The sequence below is a fragment of the Zonotrichia leucophrys genome, chromosome 25, assembly GCF_028769735.1.
Source record: "Zonotrichia leucophrys gambelii isolate GWCS_2022_RI chromosome 25, RI_Zleu_2.0, whole genome shotgun sequence".
Taxonomy (NCBI): Eukaryota; Metazoa; Chordata; class Aves; order Passeriformes; family Passerellidae; genus Zonotrichia; species Zonotrichia leucophrys.
Window position 1 is genome coordinate 2,920,482 of NC_088194.1, and position 17,587 is coordinate 2,938,068.

General features: G+C 55.5%; 1 protein-coding gene across 1 annotated transcript in view; it reads right to left on the bottom strand.

The window, feature by feature from the left end:
* Positions 1-275: 275 nt before the first annotated feature.
* Positions 276-17,587, bottom strand: part of INTS3 (integrator complex subunit 3) — a 47,635-nt gene continuing 30,323 nt past the window's right edge. The window contains exons 18-30 of the mRNA XM_064732782.1: positions 17,104-17,207; positions 15,285-15,329; positions 14,624-14,743; positions 12,334-12,487; positions 10,334-10,402; positions 7,022-7,097; positions 5,590-5,703; positions 4,413-4,461; positions 3,130-3,297; positions 1,615-1,715; positions 1,061-1,133; positions 814-973; positions 276-717 (exon numbers count right to left, since the gene is read on the bottom strand). Coding sequence (XP_064588852.1) covers positions 640-717; positions 814-973; positions 1,061-1,133; positions 1,615-1,715; positions 3,130-3,297; positions 4,413-4,461; positions 5,590-5,703; positions 7,022-7,097; positions 10,334-10,402; positions 12,334-12,487; positions 14,624-14,743; positions 15,285-15,329; positions 17,104-17,207 — 1,311 coding nt within the window. The 3' untranslated portion in view covers positions 276-639. The remainder of the gene's footprint in view (positions 718-813; positions 974-1,060; positions 1,134-1,614; positions 1,716-3,129; positions 3,298-4,412; positions 4,462-5,589; positions 5,704-7,021; positions 7,098-10,333; positions 10,403-12,333; positions 12,488-14,623; positions 14,744-15,284; positions 15,330-17,103; positions 17,208-17,587) is intronic.

Sequence of the window (17,587 nt, forward strand, 5' to 3'; positions counted from 1 at the left end):
CCATGGAGGGGGTTTGGCAGTGCCACCATCGTGGGGGGGGAAATGGCAGTGCCACCATCGTGGGGGGAAAAATGGCAGTTTCACCATCGGGGGGGTGTTGGGAGTGTCACCAGGGGGAGTTGGCAGTGCCACCAAGGGGGTTGGCACTGTCACCATCCCGGGGCTGTCACCACCCCCCCCCATGTCACAAACTGGGTCCATTCAATACAAAACAGGAAAATTTTTTATTGCTGCTTTTCTTAAAAACACTTAAAAACGCTCATGGGGGAGGGGGCAGGACCCCTCCCCAAATTCTCCTGCCCCTCCCCACCCCCAGGACCCCCCAACTCCCCCTCCCCAAATCATCCTGGAGCAGCCACTCGGTTCCACCCTTTATTTACAATTCTGGAGGAAAATGGGGCTGGGGGCTCCCCCTTTGTCCCCTTGGGGGGACCCCCACCCACACTGGGGGGTCCTGGGGTGGGGGGGCAGAGACCCCTCCCCATGTGGTGAAAAGGGGGTGAAGGGAATGATGGGGACCCCAAGCTTGGGGATTTGCTGGCACCGGTTTGGGGAGTCCTGGGGGGTTCCCCATGGAAAGGGGGGGTCCTGGAGGGGGTCCCCATGGTGGGGAGGGGTCCTGGGGAGGGGTCCCACCCCTCAGTCACTGTCAGACCCCACAGCAGAGGAACCTTTCCTTTTCCTCTTGGCCGGTTTGGGTTTGGTGTCCTCCTCCTCCTGCAGGGACATGGTGGGTGGGTGAGGAGGGGTCACACGGGATTTGGGGACCCCTTTGGGGGTCTCAGGGGGTCTGGGGGAGGGCGGGGGTCTCACCGAGGCGCTGCTGGAGCCGGACTCCTCCTCGTTGTTCTGGGGCTGTGCCGCGTTTTTGCGGCTGCGGGGGCTGGCCAGGGCCGTGGCCTTGCGGCGGCTCTTGGGGGGTTTGCTGGAGGAATCCTCGTATTCCTCAGCCAGGGAGAAGAGATCCGAGAACCTGGGGAGGGGGGCACCAGAGGGGCTCAGGGAGGGGGGGTCTGGGGTCTCCAGGAGGGGAGGGAAATGTGTGGGGAGGGGGTCTCACTTCATTTTGTGAGCTTCGTCGCAGCTGGCCTGGACGTGCTGCAGCGCCTGCAGGATCGGGGTCTGGCTGAAAACTGAGGGGAAAAATGGGGACAATGAGGACAATGGGGACAATGGGGACAATGGGGATGGAAAATGGGGACAATGGGGACAATGGGGACAATGGGGACAATGGGGGATAATGGGGATGGATAATGGGGACAATGGGGATAATGGGGATGGATATTGGGGACAATGGGGACAATGGGGACAATGGGGAGGGAAAATGGGGACAATGGGGACAATGGGGATGGATATTGGGGACAATGGGGACAATAGGCATAATAGGGATAATGGGGAGGGAAAATGGGGACAATGGGAATAACAGGAATGGGTAATGGGGACATTGGGGACAATGGGGTTAACAAGGATAATGGGGATGGATAACAGGGATAATGGGGACAACGGGGACAATGGGGACAATGGGGATGGAAAATGGGGACAATGAGGAGGGTCAGGGGCAGGGAGAGACCCCAGACCCAAATTGGACAGCTCGGGGTGTGGGGAGGGACCCACAGTTGTGCTTGGTGTTGGTGAGGTTGAGCCTGAGGTTGTCCAGGTGCTCCAGGATCTGCTCCAGGGTGAGCTGGGCCAGTTTGCTGCTGGAGCTGCGGAGGCTGCGGGAGAGGAGGGCAGAAAATGGGGTGAGAAATTCAAAAATGGGGTGGGAAACTAAAAAAAAAAAATGGGGGTGAGAAACTAAAAATGGGGAGGAGACACCAAAAAATGGGGTGGGAAACTAAAAAAAATGGGGGTGAGAAACTAAAAATGGGGAGGAGACACCAAAAAATGGGGTGAGAAATTACAAATGGGGAGGAGAGGCCAAAAATGGGGATGAGACCCCCCCAGGGACAGATTCCAGACCTCTGGCACTTTTGAGGCAGGAGAGAAAAACCGAAATTCCTCAGGGTGGGAATTCTGTGGGAATGGGGTAAAAGGTGATAAAACCTCCCCAACTCCTCAGGGAGGGAATTCTGTGGGAATGGGGTACAGGGAAGAAAAACCAATTCTTTAGGGCGAGAATTCTGTGGGAATGGGGCACAGGGAAGAAAAACCACCCCAATTCTTTAAGGTGAGAATTCTGTGGGAATGGGGTAGAGAGGAGAAAAAAAAACCCAATTTCTTAGGGAGGGAATGGGGTACAGGTGAGATAAAGCACCCCAGTTCTTTAGGGAGGGAATTCCTAAGGCCAGAACCCCCAGACCTCTGTCTTTTTTTGGGGCAGGGAAGAAAAACCACCCCAATTCCTTAGGGTGAGAATTCTGTGGAAATGTGGTAAAGGTGATAAAAACCACCCCAATTCCTTAAGGTGAGAATTCTGTGGGAATGGGGTAGAGAGGAGAAAAACCACCCCAATTCTTTAGGGAGAGAATTCTGTGGGAATGGGGTAGAGAGGAGAAAAACCACCCCAATTCCTTAGGAAGGGATTCCCAGTCCCAGGACCCCCAGACCTCTGCCATTTGTGGGGCAGGGGACAAACAGCACCCCAATTTTTGGGAAGGGCATTTCAGAATTGCCAGACCTCTGCCGTTTGCGGGGCAGGGGACAAAGAGCACCCCAATTTTTGGGAAGGGATTCCCAGGACCCCCAGACCTCTGCCGTTTGTGGGGCAGGGGACAAACAGCACCCCAATTTTTGGGAAGGGATTTCCAGTCCCAGGACCCCCAGACCTCTGTCGTTTTCGGGGCAGGGGACAAAGAGCACCCCAATTTTTGGGAAGGGCATTTCAGAATTGCCAGACCTCTGTCGTTTGTGGGGCAGGGGACAAACAGCACCCCAATTCTTTGGGAAGGGATTCCCAGTCCCAGGACCCCCAGACCTCTGTTGTTTGCGGGGCAGGGGACAAAGAGCACCCCAATTTTTGGGAAGGGCATTTCAGAATTCCCAGACCTCTGTCGTTTGTGGGCAGGGGACAAAGAGCACCCCAATTTTTGGGAAGGGATTCCCAGGACCCCCAGACCTCTGTTGTTTGCGGGGCACAAGACAAACAGCACCCCAATTTTTGGGAAGGGATTTCCAGGACCCCCAGACCTCTGCCGTTTGCGGGGCAGGCTGTTGTTTTTGATCAGCAGGGCCTTGATGTGCTCGCCCAGGAGGTCGTCGTGCCGCAGCCCCCAGTGCCGCAGGATGCTGGTGGTGAACTGGTCCTCGGGGTGGCACGGCCGGCTCAGCACCATCTTCACCATCTCCTCACTGGGCCTGCGCAAACGGGGGTGCGGGAGGGTGGGGGGCACACCTGGACCACCAGGAGAACCCCCCAGGTTCCCCAAATCCCTTTAGTGCCCCCCAAATCCCCTCAGTGTCCCCAAATCCCCTCAGTGTCCCCTGGAACTTTTTAATGTCCCCATATCCCCTCAGTGTTCCCCCTTTAGTGTCCCCAAATCCCCTCAGTGTCCCCTGGAACCCCTCAGTGTCCCCCAGTTTACTCAGTGTCCCCAAATCCCCTTGGTGTCCCCTGGAACTTCTCAATGTCCCCAAATCCCCTCAGTGTTCCCCCTTTAGTGTCCCCAAATCCCCTCAGTGTCTGCCCCTCGGTGTCCCCAAATCCTCTCAGTGTCCCCAAATCCCCTCAGTGCCCTCCCAAATCCCCTTGGTGTCCCCTGGAACTTCTCAATGTCCCCAAATCCCCTCAGTGTCCCCTGGAACCTCTCAGTGTCCCCAAATCTTCTCAGTGTCCCCAAATCCCTTTAGTGTCCCCTGTGGCCCCTTGGTGTCCCCAAATCTCTTCAGTGTCCCCCAAATCCCCTCAGTGTCCCTTGGAACTCCTCAGTGTCCCCAAATCCCCTTGGTGTCCCCTGGAACTTTTTAATGTCCCCAAATCCCCTCAGTGTCCCCCTCCCAGTGTCCCCAAATCCCTTAAGTGCCCCCTGTGGCCCCTTGGTGTCCCCAAATCCCTTCAGTGTCCCCCAGATCCTCTCAGTGTCCCCTGGAACCCCTCAGTGTCCCCCAGTTTACTCAGTGTCCCCAAATCCCCTCAGTGTCCCCTGGAACCCCTCAGTGTCCCCCTCCCAGTGTCCCCATATCCTCTCAGTGTCCCCAGATCCCTTTAGTGTCCCCTGTGGCCCCTTGGTGTCCCCAAATCCTCTCAGTGTCCCTTGGAACCCCTCAGTGTCCCCCTCTCAGTGTCCCCAAATCCCTTTAGTGCCCCCCCAATTCCCCTCAGTGTCTGCCCCTTGGTGTCCCCAAATCCCTTCAGTGTCCCCCAAATCCCCTCAGTGTCCCAAAATCCCCTCAGTGCCCCCCCCAGATCCCCTCAGTGCCCCCTGGAACCCCTCATTGTCCCCAAATCCCCTCAGGGTCCCCCCCAGACTCACTTTTCCCTGCGCAGCTGCAGCAGGAGGCAGGACAGGGCCTCGGGGTGCTCTGAAAGGGGAAGGAGGGTGGCAATGTCCCCAAAAAATGTCCCCAAAAAATGTCCCCAAAAAAACATCCCCAGGAATGTCCCCAAAATACGTCCTCAGAAATGTCCCCCGTGGGAATGTCCCCAAAATGTGTCCCCAGAAACGTCCCCCCATGGCAATGACCCCTGGGAATGTCCCCCCCAGGATGTCCCTGGGAAAGACCCATGGGAATGTCCCCAAAAAATGTCCCCAGGGTGTCCCCAGGCTCACCCTTGTACTTGAGGTGCTGCAGGATGGGGCTGAGGGTCTCCAGGGGGATGTTGTGGGACAGCAATGTCCCCATGGCAATGTCCCCCCATGGCAATGTCCCCCCATGGCAATGTCCCCATGGCAATGTCCCTTCAGAGTGTGTCCCCAGCTGTCCCCTGGGTGTCCCCAGCTGTCCCCTGGGTGTCCCCAGGATGTCCCCAAGCTGTCCCCAGGCTCACCCTTGTACTTGAGGTGTTGCAGGATGGGGCTGATGGTCTCCAGGGGGATGTTGTGGGACAGCAATGTCCCCATGGCAATGTCCCCCCATGGCAATGTCCCCAGCTGTCCCCTGGGTGTCCCCAAGCTGTCCCCAGCTCACCCTTGTACTTGAGGTGCTGCAGGATGGGACTGAGGGTCTCCAGGGGGATGTTGTGGGACAGCAATGTCCCCATGGCAATGTCCCCATGGCAATGTCCCCCCATGGCAATGTCCCCCCAGAGTGTGTCCCCAGCTGTCCCCTGGGTGTCCCCTGGGTGTCCCCAGGGTGTCCCCAGCTCACCCTTGTACTTGAGGTGCTGCAGGATGGGGCTGATGTTCTCCAGGGGGATGTTGTGGGACAGCAATGTCCCCATGGCAATGTCCCCCCATGGCAATGTCCCCATGGCAATGTCCCCATGGCAATGTCCCCCCATGGCAATGTCCCCTCAGAGTGTGTCCCCAGCTGTCCCCTGGGTGTCCCCTGGGTGTCCCCAGGCTCACCCTTGTACTTGAGGTGCTGCAGGATGGGGATGATGGTCTCCAGGGGGATGCTGTGGGACAGCAATGTCCCCCCATGGCAATGTCCCCCCAGAGTGTGTCCCCAGCTGTCCCCTGGGTGTCCCCAGGGTGTCCCCAGGCTCACCCTTGTACTTGAGGTGCTGCAGGATGGGGATGATGGTCTCCAGGGGGATGTTGTGGGCCAGGAACAGCTGCCAGGTGCAGTACTGCTCAAAGGTCTCCCAGTCCAGGCTCTGAACTGCGCACGGGACGGACGGACAGGGGGACAGACGGACAGGGGGACAGGGATGGATAACAGCGAGAATGGGGACAATGGGACAAAGGGGATAACAGGGACAATTAACCCCAATAAAATGGAGTTAACAGGCATAATGGGGATGGACAATGGGGACAATGGGGACAATGGGGATGGACAATGGGGACAATTTCTGTTCTCATTCCCATCCCAATCCCATTCCCAATACCAATCCCATTCCCATTCCCAGTCCATTCCCAATCCCACTTCCATTTCCCACTCCCATCCCCAATCCCCATTCCCATTTCCTCTCCCTCTCCCAATCCCATTCCCCAATTCCCAATCCCAATCCCCATTCCATTTCCCATTCCCGTTCCCATTCCCCAATTCCCGTTCCCATTCCCCAATTCCCAATCCCAATCTCATTCCCTCTTCCATTTCCCATTTCCCACTCCAATTCCCAATCCCACTCCCTTTCTCATTCCCATTCCCCCTCCCATTTCCCAATCCCATTCCTTCTCTCAATCCCATTTCCTCTCCCATTCCCATTTCCCAAACCCATTTCCCTTTCCCATTCCCAATCCCATTTCCATTCCCATTCCCAATCCCATTTCCCATTCCCGTTCCCATTCCCCAATTCCCAATCCCCATTCCATTTCCCATTCCCCAATTCCCGTTCCCATTCCCCAATTCCCAATCCCAATCCCATTCTCTCTTCCATTTCCCACTCCCACTCCAATTCCCAATCCCACTCCCTTTCTCATTCCCATTTCCCAATCCCATTCCTTCTCTCAATCCCATTTCCTCTCCCTTTCCCATTTCCCAAACCCATTTCCCATTCCCAATCCCATTTCCATTCCCATTCCCAATCCCATTTCCCATTCCCATTCCCCAATTCCCAATCCCCATTCCATTTCCCATTCCCCAATTCCCGTTCCCATTCCCCAATTCCTAATCCTAATCTCATTCCCTCTTCCATTTCCCATTTCCCATTTCCCACTCCGTTTCTCATTCCCATTTCCCAATCCCATTTCCTCTCCCAATCCCATTTCCCAAACCCATTTCCCATTCCCAATCCTATTTCCATTCCCATTCCCCTTTCATTTCCCATTCCCACTCCCACTCCAATTCCCAATCCCATTCCCATTCCCATTCCATTCCCATTCCCTGTTGCTCCCAATCCTATTCCCAATCCCATTTCCATTCCCGTTTCCCATTTCCATTTCCAATCCCATTCCCACTCCCATCCCATTTCCCACTCCCAATCCCACTCCCATTCCCCATTCCCAATCCCTGTTGCTCCCATTCCACTCCCACTCACTGAGGATGTTCAGCACGGAATCCTTGCGGAACATGACGAGGTTTCCCATCATCACGTGGCACACGAGCTCCTGGAGCTGGGGTGGGACAGGGAATGGGGTCAGGGGGCTCTGAGGACCCTCCCCAAATGGGATCCAGTGGGAACACCCCTGGGATCCCTGGGATGGGACAGGGAATGGGGTCAGGGGGCTCTGAGGACCCTCCCCAAATGGGATCCAGCAGGGAACAGAGCCAGCACCACCCCTGGGATCCATGGGGTGGGACAGGGAATGGGGTCAGGGGGTGACATTCCAGAGGTGCCCCCGGGAATTTTTGGGTTCTCCCAGCAAATTCCAAGCCAGGAAGAGCCACAAGGGGCTCATTAGGGGTAATTAGGTAATTAGCGCTGATTGCCCAGGAAATGGCTCTGCAGGAGATCCCGTGGGATCGACCTTTGGACCAGGAGATTTAGGAGAGGATTTGGGTCATGGATGGCTCATTTTGGGGTTAAATTTGGGAAGGATTTGGGGCCATGGATGGCTCATTTTGGGGTTAAATTTGGGGTCATGGATGGCTCATTTTGGGTTAAATTCCCAGGTTTGGGGCCATGGATGGCTCATTTTGGGGTTAAATTTGGGAAGGATTTGGGGCCATGGATGGTTCATTTTGGGGTTAAATTTGGGAAGGATTTGGGGCCATGGATGGCTCATTTTGGGGTTAAATTTCCCAGGATTTGGGTCATGGATGGCTCATTTTGGGGTTAAATTCCCCAGGATTGGGGCCATGGATGGCTCATTTTGGGGTTAAATTTGGGAAGGATTGGGGCCATGGATGGCTCATTTTGGGGTTAAATTTGGGAAGGATTGGGGCCATGGATGGCTCATTTTGGGGTTAAATTTGGGCAGGATTTGGGGCCATGGATGGCTCATTTTGGGGTTAAATTTGGGAACGATTTGGGTCATGGATGGCTCATTTTGGGGTTAAATTTGGGAAGGATTGGGGTCATAGATGGCTGATTTTGGGGTTAGATTTGGGGCCATGGATGGCTCATTTTGGGGTTAAATTTGGGAAGGATTTGGGGCCATGGATGGCTCATTTTGGGGTTAAATTTGGGGCCATGGATGGCTCATTTTGGGGTTAAATTTGGGAAGGATTGGGGCCATGGATGGCTCATTTTGGGGTTAAATTTGGGAAGGATTTGGGGTCATGGATGGCTCATTTTGGGGTTAAATTTCCCAGGATTTGGGTCATGGATGGCTCATTTTGGGGTTAAATTTGGGCAGGATTGGGGCCATGGATGGCTCATTTTGGGGTTAAATTCCCCAGGTTTGGGGCCATGGATGGCTCATTTTGGGGTTAAATTTGGGAAGGATTTGGGGCCATGGATGGCTCATTTTGGGGTTAAATTCCCCAGGATTGGGGCCATGGATGGCTCATTTTGGGGTTAAATTTGGGTCATGGATGGCTCATTTTGGGGTTAAATTTGGGGAGGATTGGGGCCATGGATGGCTCATTTTGGGGTTAAATTTGGGGTCATGGATGGCTCATTTTGGGGTTAAATTTGGGAAGGATTGGGGTCATGGATGGCTCATTTTGGGGTTAAATTTGGGTCATGGATGGCTCATTTTGGGGTTAAATTTGGGCAGGATTTGGGGCCATGGATGGCTCATTTTGGGGTTAAATTTGGGAAGGATTTGGGCCATGGATGGCTCATTTTGGGTTAAATTTGGGAAGGATTTGGGGCCATGGATGGCTCATTTTGGGGTTAAATTTGGGGTCATGGATGGCTCATTTTGGGGTTAAATTTGGGCAGGATTGGGGCCATGGATGGCTCATTTTGGGGTTAAATTTGGGCAGGATTTGGGGCCATGGATTTCTCATTTTGGGGTTAAATTTGGGCAGGATTTGGGTCATGGATTTCTCATTTTGGGGTTAAATTCCCCAGGATTTGGGTCATGGATGGCTCATTTTGGGGTTAAATTCCCAGGATTGGGGCCATGGATGGCTCATTTTGGGGTTAAATTTGGGAAGGATTGGGGCCATGGATGGCTCATTTTGGGGTTAAATTCCCAGGATTTGGTCATGGATGGCTCATTTTGGGGTTAAATTTGGGAAGGATTTGGGCCATGGATGGCTCATTTTGGGGTTAAATTTGGGAAGGATTGGGGCCATGGATGGCTCATTTTGGGGTTAAATTTGGGAAGGATTTGGGGCCATGGATGGCTCATTTTGGGGTTAAATTTGGGAACGATTTGGGTCATGGATGGCTCATTTTGGGGTTAAATTTGGGCAGGATTGGGGTCATGGATGGCTCATTTTGGGGTTAAATTTGGGGCCATGGATGGCTCATTTTGGGGTTAAATTTGGGCAGGATTTGGGGCCATGGATGGCTCATTTTGGGGTTAAATTTGGGGCCATGGATGGCTCATTTTGGGGTTAAATTTGGGAAGGTTTGGGGTCATGGATGGCTCATTTTGGGGTTAAATTCCCCAGGATTTGGGGCCATGGATGGCTCATTTTGGGGTTAAATTTGGGTCATGGATGGCTCATTTTGGGGTTAAATTTCCCAGGATTGGGGCCATGGATGGCTCATTTTGGGGTTAAATTTGGGAAGGATTTGGGGCCATGGATGGCTCATTTTGGGGTTAAATTTGGGGCCATGGATGGCTCATTTTGGGGTTAAATTCCCCAGGATTGGGGCCATGGATGGCTCATTTTGGGGTTAAATTTGGGTCATGGATGGCTCATTTTGGGGTTAAATTTGGGCAGGATTTGGGGCCATGGATGGCTCATTTTGGGGTTAAATTTGGGCAGGATTGGGGCCATGGATGGCTCATTTTGGGGTTAAATTCCCCAGGATTGGGGCCATGGATGGCTCATTTTGGGGTTAAATTTGGGGCCATGGATGGCTCATTTTGGGGTTAAATTTGGGAAGGATTTGGGGCCATGGATGGCTCATTTTGGGGTTAAATTTGGGTCATAGGTGGCTCATTTTGGGGTTAAATTCCCCAGGTTTGGGGCCATGGATGGCTCATTTTGGGGTTAAATTTGGGAAGGATTTGGGTCATGGATGGCTCATTTTGGGGTTAAATTGCCCAGGATTGGGGTCATGGATGGCTCATTTTGGGGTTAAATTTGGGCAGGATTGGGGCCATGGATGGCTCATTTTGGGGTTAAATTTGGGGTCATGGATGGCTCATTTTGGGGTTAAATTCCCCAGGATTGGGGCCATGGATGGCTCATTTTGGGGTTAAATTTGGGCAGGATTGGGGCCATGGATGGCTCATTTTGGGGTTAAATTCCCCAGAAAAGGGAAGGGAAGGATCCCCCTCACCTGGAAGGAGTCGATGACAGCCACGATCATGTTCAGCAGCTCCCCGCTCCTCAGGGTCTCATCTGGAAACTGGGAATGAACAAAATCAAACTGGGAATGAAAAATCCCAAACTGGGAATGCACAAAATCCCAAACTGGGAATGCACAAAATCCCAAACTGGGAATGCACAAAATCCCAAACTGAGAATGCACAAAATCAAACTGGGAATGAAAAATCCCAAACTGGGAATGCACAAAATCAAACTGGGAATGAAAAATCCCAAACTGGGAATGCACAAAATCCCAAACTGGGAATGCACAAAATCCCAAACTGGGAATGAAAAATCCCAAACTGGGAATGCACAAAATCCCAAACTGGGAATGCACAAAATCCCAAACTGGGAATGCACAAAATCAAACTGGGAATGAAAAATCCCAAACTGGGAATGCACAAAATCCAAACTGGGAATGCACAAAACCCAAACTGGGAATGCACAAAATCCCAAACTGGGAATGCACAAAATCCAAACTGGGAATGAAAAATCCCAAACTGGGAATGCACAAAATCCCAAATCCGGGCAGGGAGAGCCCTCCCAAAATCCCAAAAATTTCCATCGGGGGGCAGCAGTGAGCCAGAGCTCTGGAATTCCCGGAATTCCCGTTTTTTTTTCCCTTTTCCTGGCTCTGCTCCCGCAGGAAACACAAAATCAATCAGGGCAGGAGCCAAGGGCGGGAACGGCGGCGCCAGGGAGAGGGACGGGATCTGGGATGGATCCTGGATTTGGGATCAGTGTGGGGAACACTGGGATCCTGCCCTGGATGGATCCTGGATTTGGGATCAGTGTGGGGAACAGTGGGATCCTGCCCTGGGATTTGGGATCAGCACAGGAACAGTCTGGGATGGATCCTGGATTTGGGATCAGCACAGTGAACAATGGGATCCTGCCCTGGGATGGATCCTGGATTTGGGATCAGCACAGGGAACAACGGGATCCTGCCCTGGGATGGATCCTGGATTTGGGATCGGCACAGGAACAGTGGGATCCTGCCCTGGGATTTGGGATCAGCACAGGAACAGCCTGGGATGGATCCTGGATTTGGGATCAGCACAGGGGAAAACAGTGGGATCCTGCCCTGGGATTTGGGATCAGTGTGGGGAACAGTGGGATCCTGCCCTGGATGGATCCTGGATTTGGGATCAGCACAGGAACACTGGGATCCTGGATTTGGGATCGGCACAGGAACAGCCTGGGATCCTGGATTTGGGATCAGTGTGGAAAACAGTGGGATCCTGCCCTGGGATTTGGGATCAGCACAGGAACAGCCTGGGATGGATCCTGGATTTGGGATCAGTGTGGGGAACAGTGGGATCCTGCCCTGGGATGGATCCTGGATTTGGGATCAGTGTAGGGAACAACGGGATCCTGCCCTGGGATGGATCCTGGATTTGGGATCAGCACAGGAACAATGGGATCCTGCCCTGGGATGGATCCCGAGGAAGGGCAGGGATCCAGCTGCACATTCCAGGGCTGCAGCTTTCTGAATTTAGAGAGAATTTTTTTGGGGGGGATTCTCTGAATTTAGAAAGAATTTTAGGGATTCTCTGCTGCAGCACACCTGGGATGGGACCTGGGGCACACCTGGGATGGGATTTTGGGCACACCAGGGATGGGATTTTGGGCACCCCTGGCACTCAGGGCTCCCCTGGGATGGCATTTTGGGCACACCTGGGATGGGATTTTGGGCACCCCTGGCACTCAGAGCTCCCCTAGGATGGGATTTTGGGGACCCCTGGCACTCAGGGCTCCCCTGGGATGGGATTTTGGGCACACCTGGGATGGCATTTTGGGGAGCCCTGGCACACAGGACTCCCCTGGGATGGTACTCAGGGCACACCAGGGTTGGGATTTTGGGCACCCCTGGCACTCAGGGCTCCCCTGGGATGGCATTTTGGGCACCCCTGGCACTCAGGGCACACCTGGGATGGCACTCAGGGCACACCTGGGCAGGTGAGGGCTCACCTCGGTGTAGATGGAGGGCGTGAGGAAGCAGAGCAGGCGCACGTCGTCCTCCTGGCACGCCTTCATGTCCATCATGAGGCACGTGTGCAGCTCGCCCAGCTGCGTGGCCTGGGCAAAGGACTCGTAGAGCGCCATCCTGCCCAGCGCCGCCTTGCTGGGGACACAGAGCACACCTGGCACACCTGGCACCTGGGCACACACCTGGTACTGCTGGGATACACCTGACACAGCTCACACACTCACAGAGCGCCATCCTGCCCAGCGCCGCCTTGCTGGGGACACAGAGCAAACCTGGCACACCTGGCACCTGGGCACACCTGGCACACCTGGCACACTCACAGAGCGCCATCCTGCCCAGCGCCGCCTTGCTGGGGACACAGAGCAAACCTGGCACACCTGGCACCTGGGCACACCTGGCACACTCACAGAGCGCCATCCTGCCAGCGCCGCGTTGCTGGGGACACAGAGCACACCTGGCACCTGGGCACACCTGGGCACCTGGCACACAGCTCACACAGCGCCATCCTGCCCAGCGCCGCCTTGCTGGGGACAGAGCAAACCTGGCACCTGGGCACACCTGGCACCTGGGCACACCTGGCACACCTGGCACACTCACCAGCGCCATCTGCCAGGCTGCAGCCTTGCTGGGACAGAGAGCAAACTGGCAACACCTGGCACAACCTGGCACACCTGGCACACTCACAGAGTGCCATCCTGCAGCGCCGCCTTGCTGGGACAGAGCAAACCTGGCACACCTGGCACACTCACAGAGCGCCATCCTGCCCAGCGCCGCCTTGCTGGGGACAGAGAGCACCTGGCACCTGGGCACACCCGGGGCACTCGGCACACCTGGCACACTCACAGAGCGCCATCCTGCCCAGGCCGCCTTGCTGGGGACAGAGAGCACACCTGGGCACCTGGGCACACCTGGCACACCTGGGCACACCTGGGCACACCTGGCACCTGGCACACAGCTCATATACTGACACACAGAGCGCCTCCTGCCCAGCGCCGCCTTGCTGGGGACAGAGCACACCTGGCACACCTGGCACACCTGGGCACACCTGGGCACACTGACAGAGTGCCACTCCTGCCCAGCGCCGCCTTGCTGGGGACACAGAGCACACCTGCACACCTGGGCACACCACCTGACACAGCTCACACACTCACACAGCGCCATCCTGAGCCCAGCGCCGCTTGCTGGGACAGAGAGCACACCTGGCACACCTGGCACACCTGGCACACTAAACAGAGTGCCATCCTGCCCAGCGCCGCCTTGCTGGGGACACAGAGAAAACCTGGCACACCTGGCACACCTGGCACAGCTCACACACTCACAGAGTGCCATCCTGCCCAGCGCCGCCTTGCTGGGGACAGAGCAACCTGGCACACCTGGACACTCACACAGTGCCATCCTGCCCAGCGCCGCCTTGCTGGGGACACAGAGCAAACCTGGCACCTGGGCACACCTGGCACACCTGGCACCTGGCACACCTGGCACACAGTTCACACACTCACAGAGCGCCATCCTGCCCAGCGCCGCCTTGCTGGGGACAGAGAGCACCTGGCACCTGGGCACACCGGGGCACACACTGGTACTGCTCGGACACACCTGGCACACACCAGGCACAGCTAACACACACATGGCACAACCTGGTACCGCTGGGACACAGCTGACACAACTGACACCACACCTGGCACTGCTGGCATACACATGGCACACGCCTGGCATGTGACACCTCACACACGTGGTACACACCTGGCACAGCTGGCACACACCTGGCTCATGCTGCCACTGGGGACAGGGACAGGCACAGGTAAGGGAGGTGCCCAGGTAAGAGGGCGGGGCCAAGGTGAGGGGGAGGAGTCACAAGAGGGGGAGGAGTCAGAGCAGAGTGGGAGGAGTCAGAGCAGGGCAGGGCCCATCTGAGGGGGCGGAGTCAGAACAGGGCAGGGCCCAGGTGAGGGGGTGGAGTCAGGGTGAGAAGGTGGGGCCCAGATGAAGGGGAGGAGCCTGAGCAGGGCGTGGCCCATGAGAAGGGGAGGAGTCACAGGAGAGAGGGAGGAGTCAGAGGTAGGCGTGGCCCATCTGAGGGGCGGAGTCAGAACAGGGCAGGGCCCAGATGAAGGGGAGGAGCCTGAGCAGGGCGTGGCCCATAAGAAGGGGAGGAGTCACAGGAGAGAGGGAGGAGTCACAGGCAGGCATGGCCCATCTGAGGAGGAGGAGGAGGAGTCAGAGCAGGGCGTGGCCCATCGGAGGGGGCGGAGCCAGCGCAGGGCGTGGCCTCACCTGGCCCTCAGGTAGTAGAGCAGGTGGTATCCGATCTTGGGCTGCTTCTGGTAGAGCTCCGAGAGCAGGTCCAGCAGCAGCGAGAAGCCGCTGTTGTCCTCCTGCATCTGGCACAGGTTCCTTGGGGACAGCGGGAATGTCACCGGGATAACGGGGACCAAACACCCCAAAAAACCCCAAAAACCTCAAAAATTCCCAAAACCCACCAAAAAATCCCCAAAAAACCCTGGATTTCCCACTTGGAATGAGCAGGTCCAGCAGCAGCCAGAAGCCGCTGTTGTCCTCCTGCATCTGGCACAGGTTCCTTGGGGAGAGCGGGAATGTCACTGGGATAACGGGGACCAAACACCCCAAAAAACCCCAAAAATTCCCAAAAACCACCAAAAACCCCCAAAAAACCCCAAAAATCCCCAAAATCCACCAAAAAAACCCCAAAAAACCCCAGATTTCCCACTTGGAATGAGCAGGTCCAGCAGCAGTGAGAAGCTGCTGTTGTCCTCCTGCATCTGGCACAGGTTCCTTAGGGAGAGTGGGAATGTCACCGGGATAACGGGGACCAAAAACCCCAAAAATTCCCAAAATCTCCCCCAAAAACCCCGGATTTCCCACCAGGAATGGGATGGGAGGCCGGGAATTCCTGAGGGTTTGGGAAGGAACCTACCGGAATATCAGGTACAGGGGCTTCCCCACGGACTCCTCCAGGGACCTGGGGACAGACAGACGGACACTCTGAGCTCCGGGAATGACACGGGAACAGCCCTGGATATCTCCAGGATTTCCCAGGAATGGGACAACCCAGAATTCCTCTGAGTTTTCCCAGGAAATGGGACAGGAACTGCCCTGGGTCCCTCTGGATTTTCCAGGAATAGGAACAACCCAGAATTCCTCTGAATTTTCCCAGGAAATGGGAGACGAACAGCCCTGAATTCCTCTGAATTTTCCCAGGAATGACAAAAGAACAGCCCTGGATCCTGTTGGGAACCCAAGAACAGCCCTGGATCCCTCTGGATTTCCCAGGAATAGGAACAACCCAGAATTCCTCTGAGTTTTCCCAGGAAATGGGACAGGAACAGCCCTGGGTCCCTCTGGATTTTCCAGGAATGGGGACAACCCAGAATTCCTCTGAATTTTCCCAGGAAATGGGAGAGGAGCAGCCCTGGATCCCTCTGGATTTCCCAGGAAATGGGACAGGAACAGCCCTGGATCCCTCTGAGTTTTCCCAGGAATAGGAACAACCCAGAATTCCTCTGAATTTTCCCAGGAAATGGGACAGGAACAGCCCTGGATCCCTTGGAGTTTTCCAGGAATGACAAAGGAACAGCCCTGGATCCTTCTGGCTGCTCAAACCCCTCCAGGTTTTCCCAGGAATAGGAAAAACTCTGAATTCCTATGGGTTTTCCCAGGAAATGGGACAGGAGCAGCCCTGGATCCCTCTGGATTTTCCAGGGAATGGGAACAGCCCTGGATCCCTCTGGGTTTTCCTGGGAATGGGAACAGCCCTGGATCCCGTTGGGAGCCCAAGAACAGCCCTGGATCCCTCCAGGATTTCCCAGGAAATGGGATAGGAACAGCCCTGAATTCCTCTGAATTTTTCCAGGAAATGTCACAGGAACAGCCCTGAATCCCTCTGGGTTTTCCTGGGAATGGGAACAGCCCTGGATCCCATTGGGTTTTCCCAGGAATGACAAAGGAATAGCCTGGATCCCTGTGGATTTTTCTGGGAATGGGAACAGCCCTGGATCCTCTGAGTTTTCCCAGGAATAGGAACAACCCTGAATTCCTATGGGTTTTCCCAGGAAATGGGACAGGAACAGCCCTGGATCCCTTCAGAATTTCCCAAGAATGGCATGGGAGCAGCCCTGGATCCCTCTGGATTTCCCAGGAATGTCACAGGAACAGCCCCGGATCCTGTTGGGTTTTCCCAGGAATGGGAACAGCCCTGGGTCCCTCTGGATTTTCCAGGAATGGGGACAACCCAGAATTCCTCTGAATTTTCCCAGGAATGGGAACAGCCCTGGATCCCTCTGGATTTTCCAGGAATGGGAACAGCCCTGAATTCCTCTGAATTTTCCCAGGAAATGGGACAGGAATAGCCCTGGGTCCTCTGGATTTCCCAGGAATGGGAACAGCCCTGAATCCCTATGGGTTTCCCAGGAACAGGAACAGCCCTGGATCCCTCTGGATTTCCCAGGAACAGGAACAGCCCCGGATCCCTCTGGATTTCTCAGGAATGGGAACAGCCCTGGATCCCTCTGGATTTTCCTGGGAATGGGAACAGCCCCGGATCCCGTTGGGTTTTCCCAGGAAATGGGAGAGGAACAGCCCTGGATCCCTCTGGATTTTCCAGGAAATGGGAACAACCCTGAATTCCTATGGGTTTTCCCAGGAATGGGAACAGGAACAGCCCTGGATCCCTCTGGATTTCCCAGGAATGTCACAGGAGCAGCCCCGGATCCCTCTCTGGTTCCCCCAGCCCTTACTCCTCCGTGATCTCCTCCGGCAGCACCTCCCCACGGAAATGGGCCTTGAAGAGCTCCTGCAGGCACGAGGCGAGAACGGAGAGCTGCTCCGAGTCAAAGTCCTCCTGCAGGGACAGGGGGCAGCGATGGACCTGGCACGGGCACAGGGATGATCCTGGCACGGGCAGGGGGCACAGGGATGGACCCTGGCACGGGCAGGGGGCACAGGGAGGGGGCACAGGGACTGATCCTGGCACGGGGAGGGGGCACAGGGACTGATCCTGGCACAGGGACTGATCCTGGCATGGGGAAAGGGCACAGGGACTGATCCTGGCACGGGCAGGGGGCACAGGGACTGATCCTGGCATGGGGAAGGGCACAGGGACTGATCCTGGCACAGGGAAAGGGCACAGGGACTGATCCTGGCACAGGGAAGGGGCACAGGGACTGATCCTGGCACGGGAAAGGGCACAGGGATGACCTGGCACGGGGAGGGGCACAGGGA